At 40.9% G+C, this 19,989-nt stretch overlaps 1 protein-coding gene across 4 annotated transcripts in view; it reads left to right on the top strand.

The window, feature by feature from the left end:
- vti1a (vesicle transport through interaction with t-SNAREs 1A) overlaps nt 1-19,989 on the top strand; it is a 98,614-nt gene that overhangs the window by 52,732 nt on the left and 25,893 nt on the right. For 2 of the 4 annotated variants that reach the window (XM_008313865.3, XM_008313864.3), the window contains 2 exons: nt 11,956-12,026; nt 15,084-15,145. In XM_008313865.3, coding sequence (XP_008312087.1) covers nt 11,956-12,026; nt 15,084-15,145 — 133 coding nt within the window. Of the gene's footprint in view, nt 1-11,955; nt 12,027-15,083; nt 15,157-19,989 lie in introns of all 4 variants that reach the window. The other 2 variants (XM_008313867.3, XM_008313866.3) reach the window with 1 other exon arrangement.

Below are 19,989 nucleotides of genomic sequence, written 5' to 3'. Positions count from 1 at the left end.
GTCAGTGGAAATTGTCGTTTTTCCTCGGACTCCCAGTGTGTTGCCTCCAGTGTGTTCCATAATTAATGGCAGTCTGGTTTCAGTTTGAAAACAACTGGCATAGAAAGATACAGTAATTTAATAATCCCTCGTTCCACCTGTATCATCTTTGGGGAATGAGTGACATTGGATTGTATGAGGTTTTGGATTTATTTGACTCTAATCCACTTGTTGGTTTATTTATTGTCAATAGTCATCATCATTGTTAGTCTTAAGACACATTTTGCTTGCCATCAATTAATGTGTGGATTGTACTGTATAGTACTGAGTGGACAGTAGGATGGACTACACCTAATGCTTTGGCATATTGCAGTTAATCCATTTAGTAAAATCAAACTATAAAACCTCTGCGTGAGGTAAGCCTACAATTTCAAGTTTCAACCTTATTTACTATAATTTGACCTGTGTTTCAACTTTTTCCTCATTTGACATTTGTGACCTTAAAGTAAAGTATAGACCAACATAAGGACATTCATTCTGCATTTTGTATCTAGCGATTGAAGCACAAAGTGATAAAATGTACAACATCCAGTTGGAGTTTTGAGATTTAACTAAATTTCCCTGCTATTCCTCTCTTCCTTGGCACGGCACTAGAGTGGCCAAGCCTTGCCCAGGTGCCGTCTGTGCCAATGGCGCTAAAGTAAGAAGAAGCTGGCATACTTTGGGCATGGCTGGGGCCCCCTCTTCCTCAAAGGCTTGCTTCGTCTCCTGTCTTTCCCCTCATGGTCCCTGCTGCTCCATAGCCCAGGGAGCTCATTAGCCATGATTTCCTTTTCATTTAATCCATTTTTCATAGCCTAAAAAACAGCCCCTGATCTTAAAAATCCTGGCTAATTTAAGCCTGGATGTTGGAGTAAAAATACAGTGGAAAAAGATGGCCTTTTTTATTTTTTATTACCTTTTTCGGTGTATTTCAGAGTTACTGTGAGTGCGGTCAGAATAACACGGGACATCTATCTGCCTGATCAGGTGTTAAGCAGAGAATCGGTTCCTAATAGGCAACATCATATTCCATCCACTTCCTTGTCTGTTGTCTGTAGGTCTTGTGGGAGACCAGTGTGTTAACTTGGCCTAATGAAAACATTGGTAATAACACGCTCCCTCTCTGTGTTCCTTTAATTATGTATTTGCGACTGGATACCAGAAGGCCCCTGTAGGCTTCCGCACCACTTGTAGAACTGAAGTTTCATTTGTAACGCACATTTATGTGGAGAAAATCTATACAGAGAAACTATTGCGATTTTTTCCTTTTTTCCCCTATGCGTTTTCTCTTCCCAACTCTTTACAACACTGGTATTTCCATCTTTCTCAGTTATTGATCAGGAGAAACATAAAACTAAAGATAAATAAAACTTTGTTCAGAAACACATAGCCAAGATGGGAGTACTACAATATTTGAGATGATGTTCTGTCTATGCTGTGGTATTCTTTATTTAATACCTGGAAAAACATTCGCATAAACACAGAAGAAGTTAAGACTCTTAAAAGTTGTTTAAGCTTTTGTCCTTTATCTGCCTCCACGAGGACAAAGCGTTTTTTTCCTCTCTGCTCTTGGAAACCATCACAGCATTAATAAACCTCCCAGGTATAGCGTGTTGATGAGTGCCTGTCTCCTCGAGCTGACACTTATTTCACTAAAGGTCTCAGAGCAGGGGGAGAAGAACACTGACAGAAGAGAGGAAAAGACAAGCCGCTTGCATACCCAACCGACGGATGTGGTAGAATTGTTAAGCAGTCTCAGGTGCCCTCTCGTTAGCCTCCAAGATGCCTGGTGACAGAGGTGAGGCAGCAAAAGTTGCAGCAGGTTGAAAGGGGGAGGGTCATTGGCCCTAAGGGTACGGTGCCATGGCCGTGCCTGGACAGGACCCCGTGCCACTGTCTCCAATTCTTTTTTTTTGTCAGCGTGCCCTATGCCCCAGGCCACCGCAGAGAGGGCACATGGGAAGCTGTCACACATCGGCCTCAATTACAATCAGGGGACAGAGCATGCAAAGGCTGCCCACTGTCACGGCTCACGCTAATGACTGCGCGGTTCCATTTCCTGTCCCTGGTGCAGTACGGATTTGCTACTGATATAGAACCTGAAATGATTTTCTTTGTGTTTATTTGGTTGAATAATGCCAACAATCTTAACAAAGATTAAACGTAATATTTTTATGTTCACAAAGTAACATTAATTAAATCCAACAGTAAGAAGAAGCTGGCATTCTTTGGGCATGGCTGGGGCCCCCTCTTCCTCAAAGGCTTGCTTCGTCTCCTGTCTTTCCCCTCATGGTCCCTGCTGCTCCATAGCCCAGGGAGCTCATTAGCCATGATTTCCTTTTCATTTAATCCATTTTTCATAGCCTAAAAAACAGCCCCTGATCTTAAAAATCCTGGCTAATTTAAGCCTGGATGTTGGAGTAAAAATACAGTGGAAAAAGATGGCCTTTTTTATTTTTTATTACCTTTTTCGGTGTATTTCAGAGTTACTGTGAGTGCGGTCAGAATAACACGGGACATCTATCTGCCTGATCAGGTGTTAAGCAGAGAATCGGTTCCTAATAGGCAACATCATATTCCATCCACTTCCTTGTCTGTTGTCTGTAGGTCTTGTGGGAGACCAGTGTGTTAACTTGGCCTAATGAAAACATTGGTAATAACACGCTCCCTCTCTGTGTTCCTTTAATTATGTATTTGCGACTGGATACCAGAAGGCCCCTGTAGGCTTCCGCACCACTTGTAGAACTGAAGTTTCATTTGTAACGCACATTTATGTGGAGAAAATCTATACAGAGAAACTTCCTTTTTTCCCCTATGCGTTTTCTCTTCCCAACTCTTTACAACACTGGTATTTCCATCTTTCTCAGTTATTGATCAGGAGAAACATAAAACTAAAGATAAATAAAACTTTGTTCAGAAACACATAGCCAAGATGGGAGTACTACAATATTTGAGATGATGTTCTGTCTATGCTGTGGTATTCTTTATTTAATACCTGGAAAAACATTCGCATAAACACAGAAGAAGTTAAGACTCTTAAAAGTTGTTTAAGCTTTTGTCCTTTATCTGCCTCCACGAGGACAAAGCGTTTTTTTCCTCTCTGCTCTTGGAAACCATCACAGCATTAATAAACCTCCCAGGTATAGCGTGTTGATGAGTGCCTGTCTCCTCGAGCTGACACTTATTTCACTAAAGGTCTCAGAGCAGGGGGAGAAGAACACTGACAGAAGAGAGGAAAAGACAAGCCGCTTGCATACCCAACCGACGGATGTGGTAGAATTGTTAAGCAGTCTCAGGTGCCCTCTCGTTAGCCTCCAAGATGCCTGGTGACAGAGGTGAGGCAGCAAAAGTTGCAGCAGGTTGAAAGGGGGAGGGTCATTGGCCCTAAGGGTACGGTGCCATGGCCGTGCCTGGACAGGACCCCGTGCCACTGTCTCCAATTCTTTTTTTTTGTCAGCGTGCCCTATGCCCCAGGCCACCGCAGAGAGGGCACATGGGAAGCTGTCACACATCGGCCTCAATTACAATCAGGGGACAGAGCATGCAAAGGCTGCCCACTGTCACGGCTCACGCTAATGACTGCGCGGTTCCATTTCCTGTCCCTGGTGCAGTACGGATTTGCTACTGATATAGAACCTGAAATGATTTTCTTTGTGTTTATTTGGTTGAATAATGCCAACAATCTTAACAAAGATTAAACGTAATATTTTTATGTTCACAAAGTAACATTAATTAAATCCAACAGTCTTGGTATTGCATTTTTGTTTTATATTGTCTAAAGATGTTTAGAGAAATTGCTTTGTAAGCTTCGACATTCGAGTTGGTTTTCTTTCCAACTCTTTGGCCAACCTGTCTTATTGATGACACTTGTTTTGTTTTTCTTTTTATCTGGGTGAACCTGGACTGCCTGCAAGTCCACATGGAGTCCTGTTTAATGTAGAACATCTGACCCAATTACTGCCACAGTGACTGACAAATGACAAAAGTTTTTTGGGAAAAAAGGTAAACAAAGTTGTCCAAGACCAAATTGAGTGACGAGGGGGATGTTAAAAAAGGGCCAGCCACTTGGTTGACGGTTGAGTAACAATATCCTGTGCTTTATAAATAATTGATTTGATGATTCTAAGGTGTCTCAGCCAGTGGATCAAATTAGTTCTGCCATGTCTCAAAACCTAGATATGCATCATTAGTGGGAACGGCGGTGGCTGGTGTGTTGGGTATTAACTTAAGGCGGTTTTAGTTAATGATGAGGAAATAAATGTGATTGCTTGTCACCTTACCAATGAGGCATTGTTACAAATTACATATTACATTTATGTTGATTTAAAGACAAACTCAGACCCCCCCCCCAAACATGCCTGGCTCATGGTCATGTGATAAATCGTCTGTTGTATGCATGTGCAGGTCACTTTGAAATGCAGGTGTAACGGTTGCTTGAGTTTATTTATTTAATTACTAAGATTGGTTGAATGTGTCTAACTGTTGTCGTGGACCACAGAAGTGAGACCACGATAGACAGCGTTCCCCATGCACAAGAGCTTTCACGTGCCTCTGTGTAGTTCAGCGCTGTTTGTGTTCATAATGACAGCTAACCATAATCTGTCTTGGGCTCTGGGCCCTGGTCATTGTAAAATGACGTACATAATGACGCGTTTCTTCTGTGAGATCCCTCTGTGCCTCAGATCCCCCCATATAATGGGAGTATTATTTCCTTTTAAGTGAGCAGGGAAATGCTATGGTGTTGCCCAACGTAAAATACAACTTTGCTGTCTGTGCTGTCAGCGGAGCCACAATGACACAGTGTTCTGTTAATAAGCTTCACTGTTGCTCGACTCAATGACATTGTCAGAGCACCTTGGATTTGCCAAAGACTCAACTTGATTTATCTTCTTCACATAAAAAGCTGTTATGTCGAATACAATGAATCGCAGACACCACCGTGGCCAAAAGAAAATGTCTTGCAGACATGGACATTTCTGGTTAGCGCAGTTAAATAATGAAGTTTGCGTTAAAGCAGTGTGATGAATTTAGTGTGCACTTGCAATATATATATATATATATTTATTTATCATTTACATCATGACTACCTGGTGTACTGGAATGGACTTTAGAGTAAGTTAAAGAATAAAAGCATTCCCTTTCTCTGTTCCCATACTGGAACAACATAAGTCCAATTATGTGGCCCAGTTGAACTATGACTGAAGCTCCACTTGTCATTACACTGGCCAGGCTGCAGAGTCTCTTAGCGCTTAGTCTCCCTCTTCATCTCTTAGCCCAGCCTCTTCTTTCTGCAGCTTCTCTGGAGCGCTTCATTAGTTCATAAGTATTAATGAATTCAAAGTTTGAAGAAAATAATCTTTAAGTGTTTCCAGCTGTCAGATCCCGTCAGTGCAACCTCTTCTAATGGCCTGCGCCTTCAATTCAGGCTTATGTTTGATGTCTTGTTTTCATGCCCTCCTTTTTCTCCTTTTCCAAATTGCTGCAGACAGTCCTCTGTCCCCGCAGATTGTTTGCTTGTTTTCCACCATGCTTGTTTTGCATGTTATTGACATAACGAGAGTTTAGTTAGTGCGCAGTTTAAGGGGGAGAGGACAGTGTAAATAGTTGCTAATATTTTATTTAAAAAGAAAGTGATCTGAAGTCAGACAACAGTGTGTTCTATCCAAGTTTAAAAAAAAAACATGTTTGAGTAGAACTTTTTGAAAACCTCCAAGCTGATACTAAATCGGTTCGTCATCTTCTAATCTGATTTTGGATAGATTTTTATTGCGTCAATTGCCTGATAGAAAACAATCAGGAACTAGGTGGTGGAACTTGATAAACAGCGAGATAATGGTGAAGCTTTTTTTGTCTCCACTTTACTCTCGCTGCATCTCCAATGACGAGGCTGGGATTTCAGCAAAGGGCATTTAGCGAGTTGTTTTTGTTCATTTAGCAACACAAACCTGTTATCAGCAGGTGTTGAAAAGTGTTAAATACTTCATCACTGCGAGTGTACTAATGATGACTAGACGGAGGCTCCCAACTGGCATTGTCATATCATGCAAATAAGCCTGATGCCAAGTTTGATTTTGACAAACGTTATTAGCGCTTTCCAATTTGTAATGTGTTAATAAAGGGGACTGTCGCCTTCAGACGTCATGAGGCTTTATATCTTTCCGTGCATGCGTGTGTCTGTCTGTGTGTCAGCGTGGGTCTGGACGTGTGTGTATGTGTGCGTGTGTGTTTTTTTTCTCCTCCCTTTCTCACATTTTACTGGATGATGAACTGTTGTAGTGTGTTAGATCTCCTTCAGTCTTTCACCAAGTTTGAGGAGATAGGCAGGGAGCGCCGCCCGAGGTGTGGTGTTGTACAGATAATTAAAAGGCAAGAAATTTGTGTTTTGCTCTTTGATCTGCCTGTCAACTTTCTGATTCGAGATGTAAAAGCTTTTAATCAGCAGTAATGTGATGATTAGCGCTGCTAAACTGTTGAAAATGAACCAGCGCTGTGTCAACTCTCCTTTCTCGTCTTCCATATTTTGGCTCGTCTCTCAGCCAGTGTCCATTACCAACTAGGTGGTTAAAAGTTTTCTCCCCGTTCATTTCCAATGAGGTTTGTTTAATGAGATGCTTTCTTCTTTCCACACTTGTTTGGCTCAGGATCTACTTTTCCAATGACCACGCTAAGATGATCTACCTAGATTGATAATATTGAATATATATTTTTCCTTATATAAACTTAATGTTTCAACAAAACAAACAAAATATATAGATATGTAGTATGTACATGATACGGTGAGGTAGTTTGATTAAATGCATGTATTAATATGAATAATTTAGTCAGTATCTATATTTTTTAATTTAAAGTTTTTATTAGAATTGCTCATGATTTACCAGTACTGATCAATTGAAACATCATAATCATTTTTTGGGCACCCCTGCTGTAGTACTTTAGTCATTCAGGTTTTTTTTTTAAATGCACATTTTGATCCATAAGAACATTTCTTGATTGTATTAAGTACTTAGCAGATAATAAAATCGAATTATTTAAGTCGCATAATTGGACATCTCTGCCTCTGCTGCCTGTAGTTGAATAACATTTGTTTGTTTTTATTTTTTCCCCTTCACACCTACTTTTTTATTTAAGCTGCATTGTGACTAGCACAATAGCGTGACACAAATGTCAGCATTATGAATAATGCATACAAAAATTAGCTCATTCAGATATGACTCTTAATTATACAGTCGGTGCATTTTTCACCATTTTAACCAAGTTTAATCAACACATAAAAAAATCATTTTCCCCAGAACTTAAAGTGGAATTAATAAGTTTGTTCTCCTCCAGCTTCACAATTGACCAGCCGGAATAAAATGTGTAGGCCGTTGAAATTTCCTGTTTTTTAATTGACCTCAGGAATCGTTGCCCAAACAGTGTTGTGTGTGAGGAAATCACTGTAAACATAGGCGAGTCCATTAGTTTTCATTTGGATGCTTCAGTAAGAATGGTTGATTAAGTCTCAGCAATTGGCTTATAGGAGGTTATATTCTCTTCTCGTCCTGCCCTCTCACAGGGTTGTTGTTCAGGTTAATTCAATCTGGAAATTTTTAGCCGCGCTTCATTGTGACTTTACATCTGAATGCGTTCAGATATCTGTCTTTGTTTGGTCACTTGCGGTAATTATTTCTGATGAAATTGTTACTAAATAAATTTAACACAGGAGTGGCAGTGTCCGCTGGGACGTAAGTATGAGTAATTTCCTAGATGTAAAACAAGCTATCCCTCTCTGAGCCTCATCAATTCTCATTGAATACGGTTGAAGGGGATTTGCAGTTTAAAAGAAAATGTAAATTTGGTGACTTTGAGGTTGAGGTGAAAAGATAAGAGGAGGGGGAGCTAAAATAGAGGCAAAATGCAGCTTTCATTTTTTTCTGCAACAAGGTTCAGCCTTAAACAAATGGTTCTATTACCAGCTGGTCTCCTTCAGGCCCGGTCATTTATACCCATTAAACATGCGTCTTATCACCCATAAGACACTCTTGCATCTCTCCATCCACCAATTGTCTGTAATCAACCACTTAAAACAGGCGGACATTTTTTTGTGCCTTGCTTCGGTCTGACGGACAGGCAAACGAGCCGGAAGGAAGGAGGCGTGGGGGAGGAGAACGTAATATTTTCGGCAGAATGATGAATAGGCCAAGTTGAGTGGCTGACTAACAGAGATCTGTCTTAATCAGAAGTGATTTGTCAGAACAGGAGCTCTGCGGGGTCAGGGCGCAGGCGATGAATAAAACAGAGCCTGGCAGAGTGAAGAAAGGCCCCAGAAATCCACCTTGACTGCCCACCACCACTCATACTCATGCAAGAGGAAGGGCCTGGTGCACGGGCGAAGTCAGGATGGCCTTGGATTGTTCACTGTATGCCTGCCTAGTGTGTCTATGACTTCTTCAGGACCTTTTAAGTACTGCACGCACATATGTATATAATTAAATGTTCAGGTGTTGCATTTTAGCAGATGTTTAAAATAATTTCAATAATTATAGCTCAGGAAAATTTTCAGTGGCAACATACAATCACCGCAATTAGAGTTTCCTGTTCTGTTGTAAACGGCTTCTTCAAAAATAGCACTAATTACCTTGCGCCTCCGTTTGTTGTGACAGCATGTAAACTGTCACAGTATCACCCAGTCCCCAGATATACAGTACTTTGCTTCTGTGACCTTTTGTATTTGGCTTCTCTTTATTTTGAGCTATAGCTCAGTGCTAATGTGCTAGCCTCATGGCCTCGTAGGCTCAGCATTGTAAATATATCTCAGTGTGCATGCAGCTTTGATGAAGGTGATGAAAGTCTGGCATGCAGGCAGTTGTATACTTGAGAACTTTTTTTAAGCTTCTCTGGAAGTGCACCACCAAGACAGGTAACTTTATTCACCGGGGAATTACAGGTATACAAGTCAGTGACAGCACATGCGACTGTGCTTGCGTGTGTGCGAGAGAAAGACCGAAAGGAAGAGAGAAAGAGACACACAACGCGGGGAGAACAATGTCAGGAGAGAGAGAGCTTGGCAGAGTAAAAATGTATGGTCTCACATTGATCAGGCTCCTCTTTACTTGCCCTCAACCCTCTCATGGGCTTCCATACTCCGTTTGTTGGAGTGTGTGGCTTGTGTCCGGAAATAAGTGTGTGGGGTAACCTTCAAAAAGTGGTCTCAACTGCTTAATGAAAAGGAACTGTGCTGAGCTTCACAGCTCACCACTGTCAGGTCTTGTACCCTCTCAGCTCCAGGGACAGAGGAAGCGGGGAGGAAAAAAAAAAAAAACACAGCACAGAGAGGCAGACAGAAGTTCTCAGACAGTGTGTAACTGCTCTGAAAAGCTACTATAAAACAGATGATATTGCCAATTAAATGTTTCCATGGACTAAAAAAGTTTAAACCTGGGATGGTTGTGGTTCACTAGGAGTTTTCTGACTTACTTGGTTGTATTTTCATGACCTGAGTTGATTGAACAGGAAAAGGTAACAACATATATATAATAATTTAACACTGACATAAAAATGATAGCTTGTTAAATGTTATTATTTAACCTCTTACACTCCTTCTTTTGGTTACGTTGACAATATTAATTTCACTGAATTGTACGTTTCCTAATCATTTTCATCTTTAGGTTGCACACTGATTAGTAGACTAAGAAAATATTTTTCTCAATAGATCTCATTTGTACCTTCAACTATTTTGTTTCCACAGTAACATTAGAGGACAGAGTTAAATTAGGCTCTGTGCTGCGGTGTGGGTGTAATGTAATGGAATAATTGGCTTGTTAAACAGACCTTTGGGGATGGAGTGTTTTACCAAGTGAATCAGAACAAGGCCTCTGGGCCAGAGCTATTTAAATTGTTAATAGATGTTTAAGCAGGCTGGGAATATTTAACACACTACCAAGCAACAAGTCAGTAGCTTTAAAAGTAAATTATTTTCCATTTTCTAAAAATGTTTTAGCAGTTATTCCTGTTTAATAAGAAATAAATATGCAAGGAATAATTTAGTAAAAACAGAATGACTACAAACTAACCTCTAGTTCATTGTTTTTTATGCAAAAAATAAATAAAAAAATTCTTTGGGCTCTGACACACCAGGCTTCCTTCTGGACAGAAGGACCTGTGAAAGTGAAATAAAAATGCATATTGCAATAACATTAATCATTAATTAAACAATAACAATCTTTTAGTTAGCTCTATCTGTGTCTAGATAAAGGTTGAAAGTTGAATACTGTATAGTAATTATGTCTTCTCATTCCTTTGTACAGTATTGGTAAAACATTTTGTTGTGACACATATTTTAACAGATTGAGGCTAGAAATTACTTGGAAAACTCTGGAGGTCTCCTTAACAACTGCCTCATCCATCGTTTTACATTTTGCAAACCTTTCCAATAATGTAGTGAGGAGAAAAAAAAACACTGCTGCCAGAGTACTTGTCACAGCCATTTATTTTAAGAAAAGCCGCAGCCCTGACAGAGATGGAAAGCTTTGCTTATTTGTCTTTAACAGAAGACTTCCACTACAACTCCTCTCCTGTTTATTCCCTGTTCTACTCCGGTGGTGACGGGGAAGGGGCTTGTATTTTTATGGTTATTAATACCTGCACTCAGTCTTTTAATCTGCCCTATTTGTCACATGTGACTGTCTGACTGCACTGTTTAATCTGAGTATCCTTCAATCTGTCTCCTCCCAGATTAGAAATTAATGAAGGTAGGAAGAGACACATTTGAGTCGCTTACAGCGTAAGGGGTAAAAGAGCTGGAATGAATGGGAGACGAATGTCATTCATTTGACAGTGCTTTCCCTTTTTTCCACTTTCCCTGATTCGGTCTCTCTCCTTCTCCTTCTCTCTCCCCTGGTTTAACTGCCAGATGTAGCCCATTTTTGCACTGCTCCCCCTAAACAGGCGCTCAGCACGTGGGCCCTTTGGTGTGCGGCACCTGTGTAGTGTAATACACTCAGCAACTGCGTTGTTTATTTCGGATTTGTTTGGTGTGCTTGAAAGCCTGTCTTTGATCCGTGTAAAGATTCCTCACTTTTCCTTTTTTTCCCCCCTTGATTCATTCTCTGCCTCCCTCATTTTTAAACAGCAATACAGGAGCACCGTGGTTGCACTGATGACAGTATTGTGTCTGTGGAGTTTTATTTCTTGACATCTTTCTTTTTTTAAAAAAATCCTCAGCTCATAAGACCGAGAATTGACAGTGGCCACAAATGAGCTTGTCATGCCTAAAGTTGATGAATTGGCGAAGTAAGGCCCCTTGGCCAATGGATGCTGGAGTATTGCTGACCAAAAAATGCACCAGAAAATCTGTTGACTTCAACTTACTTATGAGAACGTAAACAAGACATTTGCCATACCAACAGGATTTCACCATCTGTGTGATTGTCCCTCTGGTGCTGCCACACAAAAAATTGGACCCATTGTCTTAGGTGCTGCCACACAAAAAATTGGACCCAGGGACGATTGTCTTAATGTACACTGGGACTACTGTGTAACTAACATATGGACTTTAACTGCTTATTTTTTATTTTATGTATTTATGCAGCCAGTCTTCTTATTAAGACACAATGTCTCATTCATGGTAAAATAAATCAAAGACGCTGTATAAAGTACACATAAAACACGCAAATTGTCATAAAAAAAACTTACAAATAATAAAAAACAAATATTAAGCCAATCGTTTAATATTGGTTTTTTATTTTTCAAACACTAAACTCAGAAACTTGGCATTCACATTTTTATTAAATGAGGGGTGTACACATATATGTGTTATATATGCCTTCTGTAGTTAGCTCTATACTCAATGCAAGATACTGGATTTATACTCATAGCAGAAAAAAATATTCTTCTCCTTATTTTGTGGTTAAATCTTAATCATTTCTTTTTCACACGGTCTCTGTGCCTTTTTTGCAGAGCAAGTGGGTCAGGAGATTTTGTCCAACCTGCACACTGACCGTGAGAAGATCCAGAGAGCCAGAGAAAGAGTGAGTACACACACCCCACCTGCACACACCCATCTGTCTATTTTAACAAGTGCCTGTGAGACTCTGGAGGTGTCACAACTGGTTAACAACGTTGGCAGCACCCAACATGTTCTGCATGGTATGCTGAGAAAACACACAAACGACGCGAGTATACACACACACACACACACACACACACACACACACACACACACACACACACACACACACACAAACACACGAACATGGCACATGTTGTTGGCGTATAATTAGGCTTGTTCACATGATTTATCAGCCGTATTATTTTGACAAGGCAGCTAATGTCTTCATACATTGATAACACTTTGTCACATACACAACAACACTATACAGTACTATTATGTATTTGAAATTATATTGTGAAAAAATGTGTATTCTGCCACGTAATTGAAACTAAAATGATCAGTGTTTCCAGTTGCCATCGCATCAGTTCCTTGATTCCGAATCCGATTTCCGCACAGTAATTTTATTTAGGTGTCACTCTGCCACCTTTCCTCACCTTCTCCTTCACTTCTCCACCTTCCTTGTCGGTTTCCCCTCTCTCAATCTCACTCCTCCTGAGAGACCCCCACCTTCCCTCCGACAAATCCTTAGCAGTGCCCCTCCTTACATCTAGCCAGCCATCAGACAGGTCGGCAGAGACAGAAAAGACCAAACACAGGAAGGGGGCCCAGCACTGTCGGCCCCCTCTACGCAGAATGCTTAAAGATCACAACATGGCAGTGGGCCCTGCACAGGCGATTTCAAAGGAAATCAAACATTTCCTTTCAAAACGGTCGACAGTGTCTACTGAGAGTACCTGCTCTCTCTTTCTTTGGCAGTCTCTCTCTCTCTCTCTCTTTCTTTCTGTCTTCTTTACTTCTGTACAAACATGTGCATGTGTACCTACACACACACACACACACACATGCTCGTGCACACAGAAGCTTGTAAATGCAGTTTGTGGGGCAACAGTAAAGTAAAAAGAATGGCAGTATACAGTAGAAGGCATGGGGACATATAATATGAATGTACACATACACACAAACACACCAAGCCCACACACACACACACACACTTCCTCTCAGCAGGAGGGGTGGCCTTTTGTTTAGCTTTTATGGTACAAATTGAAGTCAATCGAAGGTTTCGGCTCCAGTTCAAAGCAGAATATTTTCAACTCAGACGAGATTGAATGAAGCCACTTTATCCCCCCCTCTTTACTTCACCCTTGCTTCCCGACGATTACAAATTTATGTACACTGGAATTTATAATTCATGATTTTAAAATTATTGATTCGCTGGTCAAAATCTCTAGACAGAAGAAACAGCCTTTAAATGCACAAATTATGAATCCTTTCCCCTAAGAGTTTAATCTTTGCCTCTTCATTCTCTGATTACTGTAGACTCTCTAGAGAGCCTCAAAAAACTTCTCTCTGTATCATAGAATATTTTGGATTTTGTTTACTTTATCCACCTGAAGTTCAGGACCATGCAGTGGGACGACTTGAATTCACACTCAAGCTGCCGTCTTCCTGAAATGGTGCAGAGCGAGCACTACTTGCTCTGGCTTTCCTGGGAACTATTATAATTTATACTGTTCATTTCAGGTAATTAGGGTAGTGTGGAGTCATTTGAGATTATTAATGTAAGAGGATTAGTTGAGTAATTTAAGGGAGCAAGTGAGCAATTAATTTGCTTTTTATCCTGTTTAGCAAGCTTACAAACCTTCATGCACAGAAAAAAAAAATCACAAATGAATTTCACACTTTTTATCCTTGAAGATTAACCTTTAATTTTGTCATTATAATAAATTCCTACAATAGTAAGGAACATGAATCAAAGATCGCTTAGACTGATGTGTGTAAATCCTTTTTTGTTTTTCATTATATGGACTTTTACAAACCCAACGACTGACGTTCGCAGGTGCATGGATTTGTCCATGGAGAAATTATATAAAGATGAGGGGAAACATTTTTTTCCTCTCCCTTTTAGCCTCAACTGTCAACTACAGTTACTGTAGTTAACTTTAGACAGTCGGCTGCACTGCAACTGGATTTGGTTTCCATTTTAGGTTAAGGATGAAGAGCATGTGACTTGGAGGTTATGGAGGACCGAAAAGAGAGAATCATTCAGAGAGGTGTATTTTAGGAGAAAGTGTTGAGTATCTGGGGGAACAGATCTTCTGGTAGAAGCAGACATCAGGCAACTGCAGGACTTGTTGTCTTTGCCAGAGGGCCTAAACCCCAGGTCCCCCACTTCCTTCACTGTACCACATGTATCCTTGGCTCTGGCAACCTGCACCGCACCAGCCCAGGCTGCCAGAGGGGAGGAAGGAAAGATGGAAGAAGAAGAAGAAAGAGGCAGCATTGGAGGGGTGGCAAGAGAGGATGCAGTGTGTGCAGGCAAGAGGGACGAGTGCAACATGAGCCAGAACAAACAAGGAAAAGAGTGTTACTGGAGTGGAGCATACCAAGGCTGCGAAAACGAAGTCACTGGAAATGTATTAAATATAAACACATAATGAATCTAATTTTGATAAAAACTGAAACCTCCACATGTGCAGACAAACGATCTTCTGCTGAAAAGGATTTATTGTCCCACTGAAAGACGGAGATAAATGACTCCCCACTGATAGGAGGGAGAGAAATGAGCAACAGCTCTTTCCCACACTTTCTCATCATTCTCTGTAAATTTGACCACAGGTGGACAGTGGTGACAAACTCTCTGTGCAGAGCACTGTCAGCATTTTTTTGCAAGGAAACCTTCCCCCCAAAATTGTCTTTTGTAAAAGTCAGTACAGCAGGTAAAATGAGTGGGAGAAAAAAATCTACAACACCCTGAGGAAGAAAGGAAATGAAAAGAGACGAAGCAAAAAAAAGTAAATATCCCAGGTGCTGGATGGCAGTGAAACCAGGAAACCATTATAATAATCTGATTCTAATCGTTTGATTAATTAAACCAACTCATACAATCGGTTTAACCAGGTGAGAGTTTTTAACCTTCAGATCTGATGATTAGAAACAGTAACCCTGTCTTCCACTTTCTCCTTTGTCTTCCCAGCTGAGAGAAACGGACGCCAACCTGGGCAAGAGTTCTCGCATCCTTACCGGCATGCTGAGAAGGTAAGCGGCAGGTAGGGACATGGTTTCTGCACCTCTCTGTATGTGTTGTGCTGTGATGGTGCCGGCAGCTCAGTGCAAGTCATTATCTGTCTGTAATCACATCCGGATCACATTTTTTTAGTGAGATTTAAATACAGATTTAAACAGCTCAGAGCAAAGTGGGATGGAGATACAAAAAGGCACAATAATAAAAATAGAAATACATTTCAGCCTATCAGCTGGAGTAAATCCCTTTCAGTTTTTATACTGTTTATCATTTAGCAATTGAGCGAAATTCTTCCTTTAGTTGATATATATATATATATTTTTTTTGTCTTCCTCTGAATATTTTTTATCCTGGTGATCATTCTGGTTATGTGCTACATCAGTCTGTCACATGCTGTTTTTTCTGAGCATACAAACTCGGATAACAATAATTGATGATGCCTGAGTCGAGAGAGAAAGGAGAAGCCCTGCGTCGCTTCCTTGAGAAAATAGCTAAAGAAGACAAGTACACACTGTACACATCTCCATTCTTCTCTTCTTGCTGCTTTTTTTTTTTTTTTTTCGCTCTTTGTCTCTTTTGATTGCCTGTTCATGCACTGGGTCGCCCCACGACAATCAGACAAACACAAGCATTCACACGCAAATATTTCAATAGTCCCTGCATTATCTAATACACTCACTCCAAAAGAAGTACACACACACACACACAGAAGTCACACAAATGTGCACACACACTGTAATGGTCTTGTCACATCTCCATTTCATAAAGTGCTGTGTGCCTACTCCTGAACCGTGACGCCACGCTTTTGTTTCTCACTTTCTTCTTTCTTGTTGTGTTTTTCCCCGTCCTCTCCGTCAGCCACAGTGGATTTTGATTAAGAGTAATATGTAAATGACAGAGACTAAATGTAAAATCGCAGAGCCCGGAAGGAAGTGCCAATTGAAATAGATGCTTCAGTGCCCTTAGACAATTTAGAGGGCGGCTCAGAGGCGGCCGGCAGTTACTAGAGAGGAAAGGCCTGAGAAGGGCTGTGATGCCGACTGTAACCAATATTTCTGCATATGTCTCCATTTTGTCAAGTCTGATTATGGGAAGAGGAGGAGGCGGGGAATTGTGGGGGGGTCAGCTCGCCTGGCATGTCACCCAGAGCTGTCCAGAAATCATTCATCATTCCCTCCCCCTCCTCATTCCCCTCCCCTCTGCCCTCCTCTGGAGCTGAAGTAAATAACACACACTTATTTCAATATTATCATATTAATGTTAAAGTTCAGCTGTCACCTAATGGGAAGACTTAATCAGACGTAGCATTTTAGAAGGCAAGCTGCCATACTCCCCCCCCTCCACTCTCTAGCCCCCTCCATCGACGTGCCTTACCTCCTCTGGTTAGCGCCCCACTCAAATCAGGATTTATGAGGGCTTTACGAAGTGGGGAGAGGCTGTGAGCCCCTTCGACTGCCACCCGCCTTTCTGCTTGATAGGACCGGCACAACACACGACCCCCCGGTCCATTTTTCCATAACAAAAACTCGTTTTTTTTCCTCCACTGTTTAAATAAAAGAGAGTATGTTTTGTTGTAAGTTTGTGGGCTGGAAACGTCAAATCTGAAGTCATTTATAACCAGAGACAGAGAACTGAGAGCAAAAGCTAAGTTCAGCATGGTTCAATGATATCCCACCTCCAACCCCTTTTCAGGCAATTCTTCCTCATTTCTCTGCTCATTTAAGTATTTGCCAGTGTGGTTTTCTGCCTTTTGATTAATTGTTTATTTGTCTGCAGTGTCAGAGAATCTGTGATTCCTCTGCACAGGGAACGGGAGGTGGCTGCTGTGTCATTCTCTGTAACATCTAACTGCTGCAGCATTATTCAGTAAATGACTGGGTGAAGTAAGTCTCCGAGATTATATTTATTTGGAGAGAAAGATATTTTCGCTGTTTGATGATTTAGGTGCTTTCATTGAGTTTTGTCAAAATTTAAAGGAAACCATTGTCTGCGTAGGTCACATCAAATTTAGCTGAACTGGGGGTCCTCTAATTATATTGGAGTTCTCTTCCTGTGGTGCGATGTTACTCAATTTTCAGCGTATTACTTGCTTGTTCTTTTTGTTTTTATTGCACTAGATAAATAGTGCCGCTCTTTTTCTGTATTTTTTCTTTTCACGTCAACCTCAGCTTTAAGTGTGTCCAAGGTCTGAAGGATATCACCCCAGCTGGGAAACAATTAGACACTTATTAGGCCGACTGTCAGCGTTCAAGAAAAGCAATTAACACAGCGACTCCGGGAATATCACTTATTGTTACAAAACATTCCAGAAGAATCACATCTGAAATAGCTGTTGCTTTCTGTGAGAATTAATCTTCACAAATTTCTTTTAAAAGTCATTACTTTCAGTAAGGATAATTAGTATAAAGAGTGTGTCTGGGTGCCGCTGTTTGGCTGGGCTGCAGGTTGAGAACACCTTTCTGGAGGGCAGCCTTTGACACATGTCAGCTACACTTATACACGGTGAATATCAATGGTCCAGTGGCGGGCATCCAGGGCATGCACTCATGGTAAATTTTTAATTCAGTCGTCTAAAATCCTTTGGGTTTTAATTAAACCCTGACAGGAAAGGTGGTCCTAATTTTAAATTAATATCTGTGATCATTAATCTATAATCATTTTGAATCAAGCATGTAAAATACCAGAGAGATGCACAATGAGGTTGTACCGCAAAAGCAACAGTACATTTATTGGCCTTTATTCCCACATTTGAAACTGTAAGTATAAGTAAGTAACAAAACTACTCAATACTTTAGTCATCTATCTTCTTAATGTGACTTATGCACTTATTATAATAAGACAAGAAATAAAGTAGTTTCTACCAAAATTATTTTGTTGATTTGGACTTTTCACAATAAAGTGCCTAAATCTGATTGGTTATAATCTGATTTCAGGGATTAGAAAAGTATGTGTTGGCACAGAATACGTCACTCCAGTGTCATTTCTGTATTGTTCGGGGGTCTGTGGCTTCCATTCCATTCCAACTTCATTTGTCCTAACTACGATAAACCCATATGTCCCACACTTCTTACCTGACAGTTTATGATGCCTTTATTGACATACATGAGATTAAACGTGAAGTGCAGGCTGCATCTTGAACCAGAAAATTTCCAAATGTTTTAATGAACACACAGATACACAGCAGCCTGCAGGATACGTTAGCAGGAACTGATTTGACAGGAGTCGGGTGCAGGCTAAGAGAAGTGCTGAGCTGAGTGACGTGGTGCGACTTTGAGAAAACAAGATGGTTTCTTCATAAGAAAGCTGGAAATGCCACTTTAGCATTAACCCATTTTGTAAATACAAAATGGCCCAGTAACTTAAAAGCCTCCCCACTGCTGTAGTGAACTTCTCAAGCATGGCATGGTCGGAATTGTTGGAAATCCAACGCTGCTCCAGACCCAGTTAGGACCGCTGAGGTTCCTGGCGGAAGTGAAGGGCAATGAAGCAGGGAGAGCCGGGGGCTGGAGGTGGTGGTGGATGTATATTTCGAAGCAGAGGGGTTGTCTGCTCTCTTTGGCAGCTGATCCCACATGCAGGTGGTCGACTCAGTCGCCAGGCAGATCAAAAAGTCAAGGCCCCGGGTGGACCGCTCTTTGAAATGGGAATGGGGCCTAGATATCAGACAGAAAACATAAGCAAGCTTCTAGCCACAGAACAGCTCCATATTCATGGCTGGAACTGGCAGTAGAAATGGGCGGGCAGGATGGACACAGCCTCAGCCTTCAGAGGACCACTCATGCACACCATGGACATTGATTAAGTGATCTGCCCGCAAGCAGTGGTGAGGATGTTACCCTGGCTGAAGCTCGAAATAATGCAGCCGCATGTAAGCAAGACGCTATTTTTTTAACATTTGTTTTGGCCGCATGTAAGCAAGACGCTATTTTTTGTTTTTCCAGGCAATCATGTCGTAACTTTCAAACTCTACTGAACTTGAAGTAGATCCTATTCATGTGACTAATTCAGTATTTGTAGTCTGGGTGTTTTTGACTAAATCTAAGAGATTCAACAGGTGACTCTCAGTTTTTCCTCCTTTTTTTTAATCTCCGTCCAGGTTGCTACATGGATAATTCCATGTTCTGTATTCAAAAACAAGTTCCTTTGCAATTTGTCCAGCCTGACATTGTTACCACCTTAGTCAGTCGGCCCTGCGTGTTGCTGCCATCCCTCTGGGTCAGCCCTATCAGTGGCCTTTTCTTCACTCACCAGGAAAGCAGTCTGTGATGTTTCATGTCCACGCTTTTTGTTCTGGCTAAAGACCAAAGGGTCAAAGCCTAAACTGCCTTTATCTGCTTTGTCACAGAGAACAGATATACATTTGACCCACTATACACTCCTTGAGTCTATTATTATTATTATTATTATTTAGAGGTCATTTTGAAACAGGGTCAGGCAAGGTGGCACTGACGACACAACATTACACAGTTAGAGTGACTGGTGGCCGTATTCATGTACTTCCAGCAGTGTTGGTACATTACTCAGGTACTAGTTTATTACAAGTTATGGTGAAATAAAAGGATTTTACATTTCATGTACAATTTTAACAATGTTAAATAAATTGGTCTACTGTGGTCCAATCCAGGTCAAAACAGATGAACTGCTTAAAGGTGCTCATATTTTAACAGTAATCGTGGCATGACATTTGCTCTAGATGAGCTTTGTTTATGACACTTGGTTTGGTAATAGGTCAGTTCATAGACGTATGACGTAAAATGTCCTCATTGACATATTTCACTGCGGACGAGATAATGCATGAGATACAGTATGGATAGATTTCTACACGGTAGTCGTTTAAACTATTTGACTAAACTCTACT

Source organism: Cynoglossus semilaevis, chromosome 8 (genome assembly GCF_000523025.1).
Source record: "Cynoglossus semilaevis isolate Cse_v1.0 chromosome 8, Cse_v1.0, whole genome shotgun sequence".
NCBI classification, from domain to species: domain Eukaryota; kingdom Metazoa; phylum Chordata; class Actinopteri; order Pleuronectiformes; family Cynoglossidae; genus Cynoglossus; species Cynoglossus semilaevis.
This window is presented reverse-complemented; position numbering and strand designations above follow the sequence as displayed.